The following is a 17,342-nucleotide window of genomic DNA, read 5'->3' on the forward strand; positions in this document are numbered from 1 at the left end:
AAAAAACACAAATCAGAACGCGTCCGGTTTAGTAAATTAAATTGTATATTCACTTATTGTAATACTAACAACAGTAGGGAGAGGTATCACACTGTTTAACACTTTTCTGTGCAGTAATTAAATATATCTTTCTACTTATATTATTTAAAGATTTTTTTAGGTTTAATTTAAAATAATTGTTTGCTATTATCATTTGAAAAAAACATTTGTCTTTTTTTCATAAATAAAATATATTATTTTGATATATGTCGAAAAATTAAACCAATGCAGAAATTTGTTTTGTTTAAAAATAATTGCTAAATTCAATAAGCGTCATAATGTGGTAGTTTTTTTATAACATTGGCAAAAAAAGTAAAAGTGTTTAAGTAAGCTAAATCCCAGGCAGCATAGAAAGCTGCTGCAGTGGTAGAAACATGAAGAGCGCCTGTAACTGTCGAGCGCCTGTAGCTGTCGAGCGCCTGTCGAGCGCCTGTAGCTGTCGAGCGCCTGTAACTGTCGAGCGCCTGTAGCTGTCGAGCGCCTGTCGAGCGCCTGTAGCTGTCGAGCGCCTGTAGCTGTCGAGCGGCTGTCGAGCGCCTGTAACTGTCGAGCGCCTGTAGCTGTCGAGCGCCTGTAGCTGTCGAGCGCCTGTAGCTGTCGAGCGCCTGTCGAGCGCCTGTAGCTGTCGAGCGCCTGTCGAGCGCCTCGAGCGCCTGTCGAGCGCCTGTAGCTGTCGAGCGCCTGTAGCTGTCGAGCGCCTGTAGCTGTCGAGCGCCTGTAGCTGTCGAGCGCCTGTAGCTGTCGAGCGCCTGTAGCTGTCGAGCGCCTGTAGCTGTCGAGCGCCTGTAGCTGTCGAGCGCCTGTAGCTGTCGAGCGCCTGTAGCTGTCGAGCGCCTGTAGCTGTCGAGCGCCTGTCGAGCGCCTGTAGCTGTCGAGCGCCTGTCGAGCGCCTGTAGCTGTCGAGCGCCTGTAGCTGTCGAGCGCCTGTAGCTGTCGAGCGCCTGTCGAGCGCCTGTAACTGTCGAGCGCCTGTCGAGCGCCTGTCAAGCGCCTGTAGCTGTCGAGCGCCTGTAGCTGTCGAGCGCCTGTCGAGCGCCTGTAGCTGTCGAGCGCCTGTAGCTGTCGAGCGCCTGTAGCTGTCGAGCGCCTGTAGCTGTCGAGCGCCTGTAGCTGTCGAGCGCCTGTAGCTGTCGAGCGCCTGTAGCTGTCGAGCGCCTGTAGCTGTCGAGCGCCTGTAGCTGTCGAGCGCCTGTCGAGCGCCTGTAGCTGTCGAGCGCCTGTCGAGCGCCTGTAGCTGTCGAGCGCCTGTAGCTGTCGAGCGCCTGTAGCTGTCGAGCGCCTGTCGAGCGCCTGTAACTGTCGAGCGCCTGTCGAGCGCCTGTCAAGCGCCTGTAGCTGTCGAGCGCCTGTAGCTGTCGAGCGCCTGTCGAGCGCCTGTAGCTGTCGAGCGCCTGTCGAGCGCCTGTAGCTGTCGAGCGCCTGTAACTGTCGAGCATGCAGTCGCAAAAGTTTGCAAACATTGCACAGCTGAGTATGACATGTTGCTTTTCTACTGTCTGAACTTTTTCGCCCCGAAATGCAAGAGGAAAACTCCCATCAGAGCATGGGTTCCCAAACTGGGGGTCGCGAAGGGCTTTCTGGGGGGTAGACTAAACCCTAGCTATGAAAAAAAGCACAAATATTTAGAAGAATATCTCTAATTCGGCTTTACTAGCATCACAATGAAAATGGAATTAAAAAATAAACAATGCGTACTGTGCAAAGTTGTTTTTAGTCATGACTCTATGCGGCTTTCAAAGCTAAAACGTCATTTTGAAACGTGTCATTCGGAACACACCAAAAAAGATATGGAGTTCTTTCGTCGGCATGAAAGGATTTTTCACCAAGAAAACACAGCCTTAGTGCAAGCATCATATGAAGTCGCATTAGGAGATTGCCAAGCACAACAACCTCACACAATAGGAGAAAATCTCATCAAACCCTGCATGTTGAAGTTGGTGAAATTAATGCAGTAACGATGCAACAAATATCTTTCAAATAATGCTATTGGCCGTCATTCAGCAGACATGTCCGTAGATGTTAAAAAAAACTAATTTTGAATTAAAGCAAACTTTCACAATCGTTTGATTTTTAAGTTGATGAATCAACAGATGTGAGATCGTGTTACCAGTTGTTTGTCTTTGTGAAATATATTCATTCGGATGATATAAAAAAAAGAGTTGATATTTTGTTAAGATATCATGGAGAAAACAAATATTTTTTTTTTGAAACTGGATGATTAATAATAATCATTAAAAAAGTTTTAAAAAACCCACGTTTTCTGATTGAACTAAAAAGTAGAAAATAAATGTTATACATCACAATAATGCAAGCGATCACTCTACTATAAGCGATCAAAAACGTGGGGCGCCGTGATTTTCTTACAGTTTCTAATACTATTGACTTTTATTAGGGAGCTTGTAGAGAGTCAACAGTATTAGAAACTGTAAGAAAATCACGGCGCCCCACGTTTTTGATCGCTTATAGTAGAGTGATCGCTTGCATTATTGTGATGTATAACATTTATTTTCTACTTTTTAGTTCAATCAGAAAACGTGGGTTTTTTTAAACTTTTTTAATGATTATTATTTTCTACTTTTTAGTCTTTGTCTGTTTGTTTGCATTAAAATCTCGTAAAAGTTGTATAGCATTAAAGTCTCGTAAAAAGACAACTCGTAAAAAACACGTTGTGTGAATACGTTACTGACTAGAACACATAGATTTGAACCCGCGCCGAGTGGGATAGCAATCGTGTGCCCAACCACTCGACCATATCGTCTCCCCCATACTGGCCACCAGTTGTTACGGTTGTTTGTACACAAACACTGCGTGAACACTAGTCAGTAAGCAAAAAGAGGGAGAGTCCCGAACCTTGTTTTCATCAAATTACAGTTACTGGGTTATGTCCCTTTTCCCCCACGTTTTTGTACAATTATATAGCGGCCTAAAATGATCAATAAAATGTTTCCATGGATCAATTTAGTAATAATAACAATTGAATATTCTATGGTCATCGGAAACAAAGCTTCCCTGAAAATTTCAGCGCGCTAGCTAAAGTGCCCGAAATTTCGATCGCAAGATTTGATTGGAGAACCAAACAGACGCGAAAGCAAGTTAAAGAAAACGTGGGAAAATGGGAAAACGGCTCTGGGGTTTATACGGATGGTGCGTCATGTTTGGGTCAAAATCGGGCTTTCAAAAAATAAAGTAAAAGAGTTAGCTCCCTTATGAAAGGGAATCCACTGCATGATTAATCCGGTATGCCCTCGCCAGCAAGACTCTTCCGACTCCATCGCTAATTGTAAATTATATTAAATCTGGAGCCCTAAACACCGATCTGTTTCAAGAACTGTGCAAAGACATGAATAAAGATCACGAGGTTCTACATTACAGTACGCTGGCTGTCGATAGGATATGTGAATCGTGTTTTGAATTGAAAGATGAAATCACGTTGTTCTTGGAAGTGCAAGGGAAACAAGACGTACTAAGAGTGGTTGGAGAGAGTATCATACCTAGCAGATATATTCGAACAGCAACATTAGCTTAACCTGAAAATGAACGAATATAATATCTCTTTTCATGATAATTTCTTGGCATTTGTTGTAAACGACATGGGGTTGGCGTCAACAAAATCGCGATTGTAGTGGCATTCAATTCCACCCATCTCATTAAAACATTTATCAAGAACAATTAATATTGGAAGTCTACTAGAAAATCGTAGTTTAGTGCTTATTAATTCATGTTGTTTTTTAAAGTAATTTTTATTATCTTTGGCCGAAAAATTGTATACATTTCATAGCGTGCGTCTTGATAAGTAGATTTATAGTTGATGCATTTGTTACTCAAGAAGATGTGATAAGTGTATCCTATTGAAAATTGATAATAGCGTTGGAACATAAAACAAATAGCTATAGCTGACTGAAAATGTAGCTTTATAAAGCGTCAGACTTTCGAATGGGTAACAACTTACATAGTTTAACATGGAAGCCGCCAATGTTGGTTGAAAATGAAGTAAATGAATCAATTGACGTCTCTATAGTCATTTTCTAAACTTTTATAATGAAATTGGTGTTTCAACAAGTGAATATTTCAATAAATTAATTAAGGACTTTAAATTAATTTGTGTTAAACAGTTTGGAGAAAAAACATTCTCTACAAAACTACGTATTTTACAGTTCTACACATAGTGTATATAGATGCTCTCATGTAACTGTATTTTACAGTTCTACACATAGTGTATATAGATGCTCTCATGTAACTGTATTTTACAGTTCTACACATAGTGTATATAGATGCTCTCATGTAACTGTATTTTACAGTTCTACACATAGTGTATATAGATGCTCTCATGTAACTGAACAAAAAAATACACAAACCTCTTGCTTGTAGTTTTACTAGACAGTGTTTTAAAGTAGGTATGTCAAACTGCCGTACAGTGTTCTAAAGTAGGTATGTCAAACTGCCGTACAGTGTTTTAAAGTAGGTATGTCAAACTGCCGTAAAAAAACGGATTTTTCCCCGGTGGCGCCCAAATATAGTAGCTTTTCACTTTATAGTTTCGATAATAAAAACGGCTCGTATAGTAATAAGCTTGGTACCATTAAAAAGTAGATTTTAAGCCCTCTAATTATGTGTAATTTTATAGTTGTTGATATTGAACAATGTATCTCATTCACCAATTGAAAACTATCACCGAGGTGATTTTTCAACGGCAGTCGATTAAACGGATTTTGACCCCTCTCTCATTCAACTCGCGGGCCTTTTTTAGACCGTTGTGAATTCGACAGTTCCAATGCTGCCACTGAAAATATTTGTAAAGAAATACGTTGAACGGCTCCCGTCATTACGACTCCCGACAAATAGGCTCCCGTCAATTTGGCTCACGACAAATAGGCTCATGTCAATTTAGCTCCCGACAATATGACCACTGACAATACGGTTTTCCTAGAGACCAAGTCTCCCGGCAAAGCGGTCTCATTGAATATGACACCTGCCAGTGGGACCCCTTCATCAATATTCTTTAGAGTTAGCTTATCCAACACTCTTAAGTAATATTACTTATGCATCTTGTTCGGCAGGCCTTATTTTTATATTATTTTATTTTATATAAGAAATAGTATGTTTTAATTGAAGGGTCATCTATCGATGACTTCCACATGAGTCGGTTATTATATGCTGTTCCAACTCTAGTGTGTGGGGAGAGGGGTCCACGCTGTACATCCCTATCTGCAGTATGCTTATAGGTTACCAAAACAAAATGCCGTTATCCTGTAAACATCCTGTATATCATTAGGTACTCCAAACTGGCAAAAAGTGCGTTTTAGGGTCAGTTTTTGCGGTTTAAAAAAAAAAAAAAAAAAATTCACTACTTCTAGTTGTCCTATAAGAATAAAAATTATATGTCAATAAAGTTTAAGTCTTTATCTGTCGTAAGCTGGTATTGTTATATCTGTAACACATGTTTGAATGTTTTTATATTTGTTTGAAAAGTATCAGTTACGTCAACAAATTTCACCGTTTTGCGAGTACCGATCGACCCCCACACTGATTCATTTGGTTGCGGCTTCGCGACGAAGCATCATAGAAGCATAATCTTAATGTCCTTTTAAAGAGCCAATTCTAGTCTATCGTTTGATGTATAAATTGAAAAAATAACTTGCTTGTTTTATTTTTAAAAAATCAGTTTTTAAACTTTAAATGACGATATATACACGAAAACAAACTAATTCTGTTTCTATTTTTACACCGATATAAAGTTCACTTTTATAATTACTTTGTGTTGTAAATTCAAGTATTTCTGATTTACGGTCGAGAAGCCGTGCCCTCAATAAACATATAACCCTCGAGTCAACTTTCAGCCCCGGGTGAGTAGCTCGCGGAACGGTTTAAAGGTTGACGACCGATGATGCTAAACGGATTTTACCCTTGCTAGAGCTTTCAAACAAGTTGTAAGTATCATTTTTATAGTTTTATTTCCATTTTAATAAATGAATTTTAAGTTTGAATGTCAGTTTGGTTTAATTAGTACACGTTATTACTTAATGTAAATTTGAACGCGACTAGTCCACGGTTTTAGCGTGTGAACTACGCTTGTACACAGGGTGTGTTTAGATGTGAAGCTATTTAATTTAGGACATTTTAGGGACTTACAATATGGATGCACTTAACTATTAGATGCCAGTGTTTACTAATTCTTTAAAATCTATCGAATGGGATTAATGATAGGGTCGTATTACTACAGTTTATCTGGACTATCACGTCAAAATTATGAATCGACATATTCAAAATGGCCACCAGACAATCCTGGTTACTATGTGAGCGAACTCAATTATTTACAGGGAACGAATGTTAAATACTTATAATATATTTATGAAACACAAAAGAAATTTATAATTATAATAACCAGGGGCGTAGCGAGGGGGGGGGGGCGGGGGTGCGGACCGCACCGGGTGACACCATTTAGGGGGGTGACACCAAGGCAAAAAATAGCAAAATATATAGAGAAAAACTTGAGGGGGGGTTGTGCAAATCGAAAGTTTGAGGGGGAGGGGGTGCAAATCAAAAACTTGAGGGGGGTACAAATCGAAAGTTTGAGGGGGTGCAAATCGAAAAATTGAAAGTTTGTCCCCGGGAAGGGTCGCAACGCCTCTGGGGGGGGGGGGGTGACACCATTAAGTGCCGCACCGGGTGACACCCGACCTCGCTACGCCACTGATAATAACTATACATTTTTATCAATTTATTTAAAACAAAAGACACTAAATTTTAAGGACTAATGTGATTATTTTTTTATTTTCTGTTGTGCACTCTGATTCTGATTCCCCTGCTGAATAATGTGAAATGGTCTGCGCCAGTCTCCGTAATAAAATATACCAGATCAATTTTTAGATGGTGGTGCAATTTATTAAGATTCTACATGTTGTGACTTAGTTTTAAATGCTATATTAGTTGTAAGTGTAAGTAGTACTAGTAGTATTTCTCATTATTTATTTATTTTATAAGCATATTCATATAGTAACAATGAAGGACAGTTAAGTTGTCCTATATGATGTTGAGAACTACAGTATGGCATCTTCATCATTGGATATCTCAACCATTGTGGCACAAGCAACGAATATTTCATTCAATAGAATTAATATTAAAAATATACTATCAAGTATAAATTACTTTAAACAAAAAGGTGTTTTCATGCTTTTTCATATGTTTCCAGCTACAGTCATAGGACAAATAGTAGGCCTAAACAATAGGCTAGTAGTAAATTTAATTATATTTTATTAATCACTAAATTACTAAATAAATAATTTTTTCCATAGCTGGTGGCCTACTTTCCTTACAAGGGAAGGGATGGGAAGAAGGCCACCCCCCCCCCCCCCCCATACAGTTACCAAAACTTACCGCTTACTCTTGATGCTCTACAACAGGGGTCTCCAAACTACGGCCCGCGGGCCGGATGCGGCCCGCGAGGTCATCTCATCCGGCCCGCGGAGATCTTTTTGTCCACGGAAAAATCGTTTGTTGGTGATGGCTGAGGAACTTTGCCCAGAAAAAGTCAAAGACATGCCAGGAAGAAACTGGCCCCCGAACTGAAATTTGATAGTTAATGCGGCCCTCGGGCTGAAAAGTTTGGAGACCCCTGCAAGATCAAGGTTGAGGGAAACCAGACACACAAAGATGTGGAGTTGTTTTAAAAACTGTTCCCCAAAGCAGTTATCAACCCAATGGGTTTGAATGTAGCATCAACTGCTGCATCACTTGTAGTTGTAGGCATCACGACTTAAATAGACTACATTAGATTACTCCACTAAATTTTGATTCTGTTTCTCCTGCACTAGATAACTGGCAGTTTTTTTAAATTTAATATTTTAACTCATGTGATTTTTGTATGAAAATATAAGTGACCAAAACGCATTTGTCATTTTCAATTATTTTTTTTACCTTAGAAAGACTCATTTTAGATGACTGAAAAATTGGGCATATATATTACAAAATTTACTAATGTCTACATTTCTATGTTATTTAGAAAATATGGGTTCTCAAGAATGGAAATTTTCGAAAATCTGTTTTTTTACTAAATTTTGCTTTTTTAAAAATCGCATAACTTTTTTATTTATTGAAATATTTTAATAAAATTTTTGAATATAAAGTAATTTAGAATTGCTGTAAATTTACTAGATCGTGATATTAAAATTATAACAAATTAGAATAATACAATGGTCAAGATTTAGGAGAAATGATTCAGTCATGGGGTTGGTTAACACTCTTCATATAAGAGAGCTCAAGCTACATATAGCAGACTGTGTACTGTTGTCATGCCCCATTAATATTCCCCTCCAAAGGTTCCCCATACCAGTTTTACTTTGTATACTTTAACGAGGCTTAGTAAGGGGATTGCTTGTGCTAGATTGGGAGCTGTTCGAATAGTGAGGTGCATACATGGATGATAGCCATGATACATGAACACTCAATACAGGCCCCAGAGTCGGATCCGGGCCCTAGAAATAAGATGTCTGATGACCTAATGTGCGCCTGTGAGGGGAGAATAGCGAGGTTAACAAAAGAGAAGATGGCTTTATGACATCTGGGACTGGAGCGGAACATCTTTTGCAAATTCACGGAGGGCAGTTTCTTCCAGGCATCATTTCAGAGGAGGGGGGGGGGGGGCGGGCGGCCTCTGCCCACAGAACAAAATGGAATTTATATAGAAAACACTTTTATCAGTGCCCCCCCCCCCCCCCCCCCCAAAATCAATTATTTATATTTTATTATATTACATTTTCGATGAATAATAATAATTGTGATCATGTGTATATACTTAGATGTACCAGTGACAGCTTTACTTATTTCAAAGTGCTACTCACTTTGATGGATGCTAGATTGAAAGAAAACGACATTTGAACATAATTTCTGCATTTTAGACCATGGTATGGCTAACCCAATTGAACATTATCAGTATTTTTAGCTGTCCTAAACAATGAAATCATTGGCCTACCAATACAAAATCAGTATAGTTTAATTTTCGCTACATTAGCCATATACCGTGATAAATTATTTCTTTTTTCAATAAATGCACATGGGGCCGTTCGTTGCTAGCGTCCCATTTATCATGATGCGAAGTTTTAAAAAAAAAATCGATATTTCAAAAAGTATTGATTTAAAAAAAAAAATCTATAGTCGTTCCTTCATTCAGTGCCCAAAAGCTAAATTATTAAAATTTGAGACCTTGGGACAATATGGGTTAAGTTAAAGGCTATTCAATTTCGCACATTTTACAAGTATTTAAGAAATCTGCGGAATAGTTAAAAAAAAAAGTCCGGTAGTTCAAAATCCATTGAGTGTCTGCCGCTAAAAAATAATCTCAGTGATAAGTTTTCAGTTGTATTAACTTGTAAAATATTGTGGAATAACAATAAAAATTAGGCAGAATCAGAGGGTTTACTTTTTAATGGTACTGGTACTAACCTTACTATACGAGCCCTATTTATTATGGAACATGATATGAAAAGCTATTACTCTTATACTTGGACAAGAACTGCTTTTTTCCCCAGACATTTCACAACCACACTTAGAGATCCATAATATTGAAATACAATAATAAGTTGCATGTATTGTTATTGGTGAACAGAATGTGTGTTTGGATGTGGACAGTCGTACACCTAGGACTTACTACGAAATAAAATGAAGGCCAATACCTATTACAATAGGTAAAAACATTTTTAATAAACATCCAGAAAAAATGTAGCAACATTACAACATGGTAATCAGCACATACACCCTAGCATGCACTTACTATCTTAGACAAGAGAAGCTCTTTGGCCAATGTAGTGACTATAAACCATATTAGAATTGGTGATCAAAGATATCAAATTCAGCAAAAAACACGAGAAAAGTGTAGTAATAGTTTACAGCACTCCACAGTTGGTGATTTTAACTTCTTTTGATGGCTTGCCAGACTGTCCTCCAGCAGACTCCATCTTTTTCACCACATCCTGGTACCCAGACACAACCTCACCAAACACAACATGTTTGCCGTCCAGCCTGTTAGGGATATATGACCACATACATTAGCAGGACAAAAATAGAAACTTTTGAATTAAATTGAATGGTAAAATTCAGAATGTTTATACAACTAATAAAACTAGCTTTTGACACACAAAAAATAAACAGAACTATTTTGTTCCTTTTTTAAACATGACTGTGCAGACCTCTGCATACAAAGGTATAGTGTGGTCAGCATTTTGCCTTTTTTTAAGTAACAAAATGCATACATTATTTTAAAAACTGGAATTTTCAAACTATTACTGTGACACAATCTATTTCAGTGACTAGATGCAAATCTGCCTCAACACCCCCTCCCTGAAAGTTTTAAGTAATAAGATTGACATTCAGCAATAATCATATCACAGTAAAAATCTACATAAAAATTCAACATCCTTTACAGGGGGGGGGGGGGGGGGGGGGGGAAGAGGAGGAGGAGATAATTACATAATCGTGTAACTAGCCTAAAACAATAGATCTTGTTTTGTTTTTTTTAAATCTGGTAGGCCCTAACTGAGATTAACCAATAAATTAACCACGTTAATAACAGCGCTTGTAAAACTGACTAGACACAACTTTGCCCATGTGGTCTTGATGCCTAGGTCTTATGGTCAGTGCGACATTGAAGAAGCGGGTAAGAGGTGGTTTGTTATGGAGACATAATAAACAACTTGAGTGAAAACAACAGTACTGTTTCATACATAACATGTTTCTTCAAATCAATGAACTTTTTTTTGGCAATACAAAATACAAAGAAAAAATACATAGGCGCAAAATCTTTCTGCTCGTAACATTAGTTATTTTTAGTGCACAGCCTAGCAGTTATCCATTGATTACATTATGTAAATAATGCGAGTTTTACTCCAAACACAAATCGTCATTACTAAATAGCCAGATAACCACACCACAAGAAAAGTTCTGTCTATAGTCTCATCCATCTGATTCAGTATGTTTGTATTTGGTCTATAGTGCATGTGACATCTGTGACATCATTTGCTATTTTTTTTTCAACGCAATAAATAGGCCCATTGGCATTAGATTCAACACTTCTACACTGCCTGTTTTCAGCGTGTTCATCTAGAGATTTACGGTTGCAGTGACCGAAATGTCAGGTAGACAAAAGCCATAAAAGTGACGATATAATATTAGGTTTACACAGCAGTGTATATTCTACCAGTTTAGCATGTGCAAAAGGCAAAGAGGTTCCATAACCGGGAGGAGATGATGATAATATTGAGAATGCCAAAACTTTTAAGCTTAAAACAATTATTTTTTAACTGCAAACCCAGAAATTTTTAAGTTCAAATCTTGAGAATCCAGATAGGGTAAAAATGATTCTTGAATCTGAGAATTAGGGATATCTCGGAAACGTGGCATCCCTGTAATTGAATGGCACCCCTGTAATTGAATGCACTAAACACTAGTATTAATTTTAAGTAAGAATATTTTGCGAATAAAGTTAATTTGTTCTAAATAAGAGGAAAATTAGTATCCTGAAATACACTATTGATAATTCATTAAAAATCTCTTATTGAAAGAAAAAGAAAGTGTCTATTTCCAACAATAACTATGAATTCAGCAGCCACTGCCAAGTTTTAAAAAGGGCAGTTTAGTGATTTATACAAAATTTCTAAACAGCTGAAAACAGATTTTTACACCAAATGGCATGTTTAATCTTCACTATTCATAACCATAACCAGTTGGTTGGTGATTTTGATGACATGAACTCTTAACACAATAATAACGCTAAGCAACAAATTTGACATAACACTTCAATATCATATATTGAAGATTGACAAAATTGAATTAGAAGTAGGTCTGGAAATTGCTTTCCGCCATTAACTACTGATTAAACCACAGGAGGGAAGCTACAAGAAGTATACATCTAAAAATGGCCCTTGACATATCAGGACCTAATTAGTCTTGAAAACTTTAACTAATACAATAGAAGTTAGGTAACTAATATAACAGAAAAATTATTTGGACAGGAACAATGCATTACAGAGTTAATATTCCTTCTCACTATGAATTATCACTGACATAATTTGTTATATAACCTATACAAACATACCAGGTGGTCTTTGCTGTTGTGATAAAAAACTGAGATCCATTTGTATTAGGTCCTGCATTTGCCATTGACAGCAAACCTGAAATGAACCAGTTAAATTAAGATAGGGGAAGAGAATGTCAAAAAATTTTTTTTAAATAAATTAATGTAAACACGCTAATGAAGCTTTTATAATCGAAGTATTTTCTTTATTTCTTTTTCTAGGTTTATCAAGCTCAATACACATGGTTCATTTGGTACATGGACTTAATCTGAAAAAATCATTTGCTCCTAACAATGTCTGCACTGCAATCTGCACGTTTCCAGACAAAGCTTAATAGTAGCCTGAACAATAAGGAAGTTTAAAATCTTAGGTGCCACCCTATAGAACAGGTCAGAAAAACATCTTTTCTGGCGAGCCAACTTCAATATTACTCTTTCAATTTTTAATCATTATAAAGTTTGAATTTTAAAAAGTCCTTCACTAATACCATATCTAGTTATATACATTTCAAGACTTCATTCATCCAATTTAAATAATCTTATTTAGACAAAAACATATGAGTGCGCTAAAATTCATTCTTTTTATTGCTTTAATAAAATATTGAAACTTTTGATGCCATTCATGTTTTTTCATGCAAAATATATTTCTTACATATTTTTAATTAAATATTACCAGTAACCTATAAGTTAATTTAGTGAATGCATTTACATTTAATATGGAGTTTAGGCCCTACACGAAGATTTTAAAAAGGGTGATCAGGTATTTGCCAAGATACACTGTGTCTGAGCAATAACAGTAGCCAAAAGTAGGAACAGTTATGCCTATTAAGAGGAATTTGAAGTAAAAAAGAGGAACATACATGCTGATGCTACTTTACTAGGTCAAAAATATAAATAAATAAAAAAAAAAAAAAAAAAGAGTCTGATGACATTAGTGGGCTTCTAGTTGTATATAACTAGTCTCTAGGCTACATTTAAAAACTGCTTAAAGTTAGGTTACAGTTTTTTTTTAAAAGTTAACCAGGAACCTGAGACCCCCCCCCCCCCCAATAAAAACCACAACATTATTGTTTTGATTATTCCTACCTTGCTGTGTTCTAGGCTATATAAACAAAAAATGCTGAGGACTTTGTATGTAATACTACATATAAGTAAAGAGTTATGACCTAGATATACCTAGTTAAAGTCCTAGTTACGTCTTAGTTATAACTTAAAAGATGGATCTGTTGTTATGTATCTACTACTATAATCTAAAAATTAGCCATGATTTTATTGTATTTTTCAAAGTGAGTTATTAAAGGCATAATTTTGGTGGGCGGTAGGCATGTTTGCAAAACGAGTCTGATGGATTATCATTATGCTGTGCTCAAATATTAGACAGGTGATTTTAATTTTTTTTATACATATGGATTGTCACCCAAAATAATATAATATTCTGAATTAGAACACTTACCCTCTTTTACATGCTTCTTGCTGAAGTTCTCATCAGCAAACTTTTCACCATAGATACTTTTCCCACCGGTTCCATCACCCCTGGTAAAATCTCCACCTTGACACATAAAACCAGGGATGATTCTGTGGAATTTGGAATCTTTGTATCCAAAACCTTTTTCACCAGTGCACAGTGCTTTGAAATTTGCTGTTAAAAGAAGATGTCAATTAAAGAGGAGTCTAGAAATTCTGCACTCTGCTAAAGTAAACCAGTTGAAAATGTAAAAGTAAATGCTTACCAGCAGTCTTGGGTACTTCTTTATCATACAGCTAAAAAAAAAAAAAAAACACACGTTCATAAAAAACATTCATTAAAAATAATCTTTTACAAAAGTTTTTTTTTTTAAATTGGGAAAACCTTAAAATTTAATTCCAAAACTGAACAAATACTGAAACTTAGGAAATTTTTAAAATCCTAAAAATGTAGCTAGGAGAATCGATAAAATTAGCAAATACTTCATTGCATTTTAAGACATTAGATTCATGTTATGTCCCTAAATACATTTCCAAGATCTACAACAACCTCAACAAAAATTGCAAGTGGACAGCGACCTAACTGCTGTGTGATGTCAGGGAGACCAATGTCTGACATGGTTAGAAATGCATTAATAATTAATAAATTGTTAATTACATCAAATCATCAAGGACTAATGCATTGAAACTGAACTTGAATAATAAAGATTCTTTAGTTTCGATATTCTTCATTTTTTTTAAGGTAAGGCCAATGTTAATTGTTCCAGGATTCTATACTGTTAATAAACAGCTAGAGTTTTTAAACAATCCTTCACTTTACCCTTGTAAAATATCTGTGTCTAAAAACTATTCTAAACACAGTTGTTCTTTAGGGAGTTGAAATGTTTTAAAAATGACATGACTTCTAAAATTAAATGATCCATTCTTCATTAAGTGAATTCTGAAAATAAAATCCAAAATTTTACCAATACTGAAACTAAAATTTGAAATGACATTTGATTCATACATGTTTAATATAGAAGTATACAGTTCTTATCTAGATCTAAATGTAACAAAAATGGTTTAAAAATTTTAGTAGGGACTATACCAGTACCAGGCCAGGGAAAAAAATTGGAAATTTTCTTCGGACAAGAAATGCATGTGAAAAAAATGATAATCTAAAATCTACCCTAGATATAGATCTATAAATCTAGATTCTAGACCATCTAGAAAAGGAATCTAGATCTAGCTAGAATCAATATTTAGATTCTAGATCGGTAAAACTGTGTAAAACTCCATTTTAGCGTATTTTATTCCCCGCTTCACGTTCACCTCCAGTTGGGCGTATTTTATTATAAACACAACCGAAACACACAAAAACGTCAGGAAAACACTAGATCTAGATCTACTTATTTTTTTAATGAATCATTGAATGTGATTTTTAATTAGAAAAGGTAAAAAAAAAACATAAAAAGCATTAGAACTGTTCCAATTAAATTTTGAATCTCGTGTAATCGTCAGCGGGAGAGAAATCCTTACACGGTCGCGGGTTCACCATGAGTTCACATTGACTTTAATTATCAGCATACGTCATAGCTCGGGCAATAGCTGTTTGAAATTGTGTTGACCTCAGTCTTGGGGGTCATTGTAAGTTCATAAATGTTTATTTATAGTATCATGCCTGGGAGAAACTTGTAACAATACAAACTTAACCGCCTTGCAATTGTGAGTTACGTTTACGTACTTCACCCATTGCCATGAAAATTCTGACACACGAACATTGCAGATTCAATATTCTAAAATCTAAGTTTGGATTTTTCTCAAGTTTTAACAAAACTAAATTATCAAAATCTAAAACAAAGTCAGTCTCTTTGGTTTTTTTAATTCATTTTTATTAATTTGTTAAAACAAAAATACAATACAAATAAATGAATCGTGTATTTGGTGTGTTTCGGTTGTTTTAATAAAATACGCTCAACTGGAGGTAAACAAGCAGCGGAGAAATAAAATACGCTAAAATGGAGTTTTACCACAGACTAGATCTCTAGATCTAGATCTAGTTTCTAGATCAAAAAGTCGCAAATGAAGGTCAGTAGCAAATGTGTTACCTGAAACACAATTCTGCCAGCTGGTTGATTACCGATAGAGATATCAAAAAAACATTGGGTCATTTTTGATGCTTGGTCAGCTAGGCCACGGAAGAAACTTTTGGGACAATGTAGATCTACTACGGTTCGTCGTAAGATGCCAGTTACAGCAGGAAGCGACATCACACGTGCTTTATTCGTACGCTACTCTCTAAACTAGCCCCGTTTCCGCGTTTTATTATGGGCGGCCAGTTTGGCTTTTAATTATTGCAAATAAATTATCAGTAGGACTACAATAAATTAAAATAATACGGAGTATCCACAGAAGGGTGTTTACATTGTTTTAAAAGCAAACAAATAACACAAAAATTAATGGTAATTGTACTTTTTTAAAATAGGCTTTCAGAATCAGAGGATTAAGTGAGGGGTCTTGGAAGATTTATAACACCCCCCCCCGCACTACCAATGAACCCCACACAAAAAAAGCGATGCATCCCGGCGGGATGCATTTTGGCGCCCCGTGTTATCGCGTGAGCGCTATTTATTATGAATTATCAAAATTTGCGTCCGTTCAAAACACTTAATTTTTGGGAATTTTGAAGCATTAAACTAGTGTTTTTAATGAACCCACAATTTGAAAATTCATAAAGATTTGAAGATATGCACTTAAATTTTTTTGGCTGAGTACCCCAAAATATGGAGGAAGATTATGAATTCCTTGTTTATTGGGCTTACAAAACAAAAATATTTTTATAAATATTTTTATTTTAATTGCTGAGAATTGTAAAATTTTGGGTGGTTATTGATGTGGGTTGTTGTTGTTTTTAGCATATTTAGAAACGATAAAAGCATTGTAGTTTATAACTTTAATAAGTAAAAATACTGTAACCTAATTTACACAGCATTCACAACTTTTGTAATGAATTTTGTTAAATACGTTCTAGAAATGCTAATTATAAACGAATTTTAGGCACATCATTGTGTTTTGCATGTTTTTTTTTTGCCATTCCTTTGTCGGCTTCTCCTCAGTCGGCCTTCTCCGTCCGTATTGTGTGTTTTGCGTCAAAGTGTTTGTACCGTGTCGGGTTTCAGCTTTGATCCTTTCCTTTGTAATGTAATCGGCGCGATGAATGTGGGCAGTACAGGTGGTTGACCTATTGTTGCAATGAGGAGCCTAGGGTATCAAGTCACATTAACTACGTCTTTATGCCTTTTTGCTCTAATTTAAACTTAAGTATTTAACAAACACTATGAAAAAGGAGTAGGTTAAATAGTATTAAATATTGTAAAAGAATTAAATCGTAAATACTTCACACTTAGTAGTTACGTGTGTTATAAATATCACTGTACGCATACAACATGCGCGTACTTTTCATTCTATTTCATTGATCTAAGTTGATTTGCACTCTCTGAATATTTAACACATAAAAATATTAACAAATTCCATGCACATATATATTTGTGACTTTTTTCCTGTGACTTATTTTCCTAGTCTTATATATTAGGATGTTAAATTAGGTAGCGTGAGCTCACAAAAGCTATAGTATGGCATTTTTAAAGAGCTACATCCATAATTGATATAAATTTTAAATGAATGAAAAATTAAAAACAAATTGAATTTTTCGGAATTTTAGTGGACTGAACCTTCATGCCATTATAATAATCAATAATTGATATTTAAGGCGAAAGTCAATCTCATTGGTCTCTAG

The 17,342-nt window shown here is 36.0% G+C and overlaps 2 protein-coding genes across 2 annotated transcripts; both read right to left on the minus strand.

The window, feature by feature from the left end:
- Positions 1 to 312: 312 nt before the first annotated feature.
- LOC131939666 (mucin-21-like) lies at positions 313 to 2,176 on the minus strand. Its single transcript, XM_059298127.1, has 2 exons — positions 2,147 to 2,176; positions 313 to 1,506 (listed from the first exon to the last, which is right to left on the minus strand). The coding sequence occupies exons 1-2, from the start codon at positions 2,174 to 2,176 to the stop codon at positions 313 to 315; spliced, it is 1,224 nt and encodes a 407-aa protein (XP_059154110.1).
- Positions 2,177 to 9,441: 7,265 nt separating this feature from the next.
- On the minus strand, positions 9,442 to 15,861 carry LOC131939667 (peptidyl-prolyl cis-trans isomerase). The gene is made up of 5 exons (XM_059298128.1): positions 15,655 to 15,861; positions 13,834 to 13,864; positions 13,557 to 13,742; positions 12,125 to 12,200; positions 9,442 to 10,053 (listed from the first exon to the last, which is right to left on the minus strand). Exons 1-5 carry the CDS (start codon positions 15,814 to 15,816, stop codon positions 9,918 to 9,920), a joined length of 591 nt encoding a protein of 196 aa, XP_059154111.1. The 5' UTR covers positions 15,817 to 15,861; the 3' UTR covers positions 9,442 to 9,917.
- Between the last annotated feature and the right edge of the window lie 1,481 nt (positions 15,862 to 17,342).

Source organism: Physella acuta, unplaced genomic scaffold, assembly GCF_028476545.2.
Source record: "Physella acuta isolate Inbredline_101_S28 unplaced genomic scaffold, ASM2847654v3 ptg000288l, whole genome shotgun sequence".
NCBI classification, from domain to species: Eukaryota; Metazoa; Mollusca; class Gastropoda; family Physidae; genus Physella; species Physella acuta.

Bases quoted from the DNA above. Each gene is read 5' to 3' on its own strand.
- LOC131939666 (XM_059298127.1), bottom strand. From the start codon at position 2,176: ATGAATATATTTCACAAAGACAAACAACTG. The intron at 1,507-2,146 runs GTAACACGATCT...TGTCATACTCAG, and splicing joins TTCACAAAGACAAACAACTG to CTGTGCAATGTTTGCAAACT.
- LOC131939667 (XM_059298128.1), bottom strand. From the start codon at position 15,816: ATGTCGCTTCCTGCTGTAACTGGCATCTTACGACGAACCGTAGTAGAT. The intron at 13,865-15,654 runs GTAACACATTTG...TTTTTTTTTTAG, and splicing joins CTGGCAGAATTGTGTTTCAG to CTGTATGATAAAGAAGTACC. The intron at 13,743-13,833 runs GTAAGCATTTAC...TTCTTTTAACAG, and splicing joins AGAAGTACCCAAGACTGCTG to CAAATTTCAAAGCACTGTGC.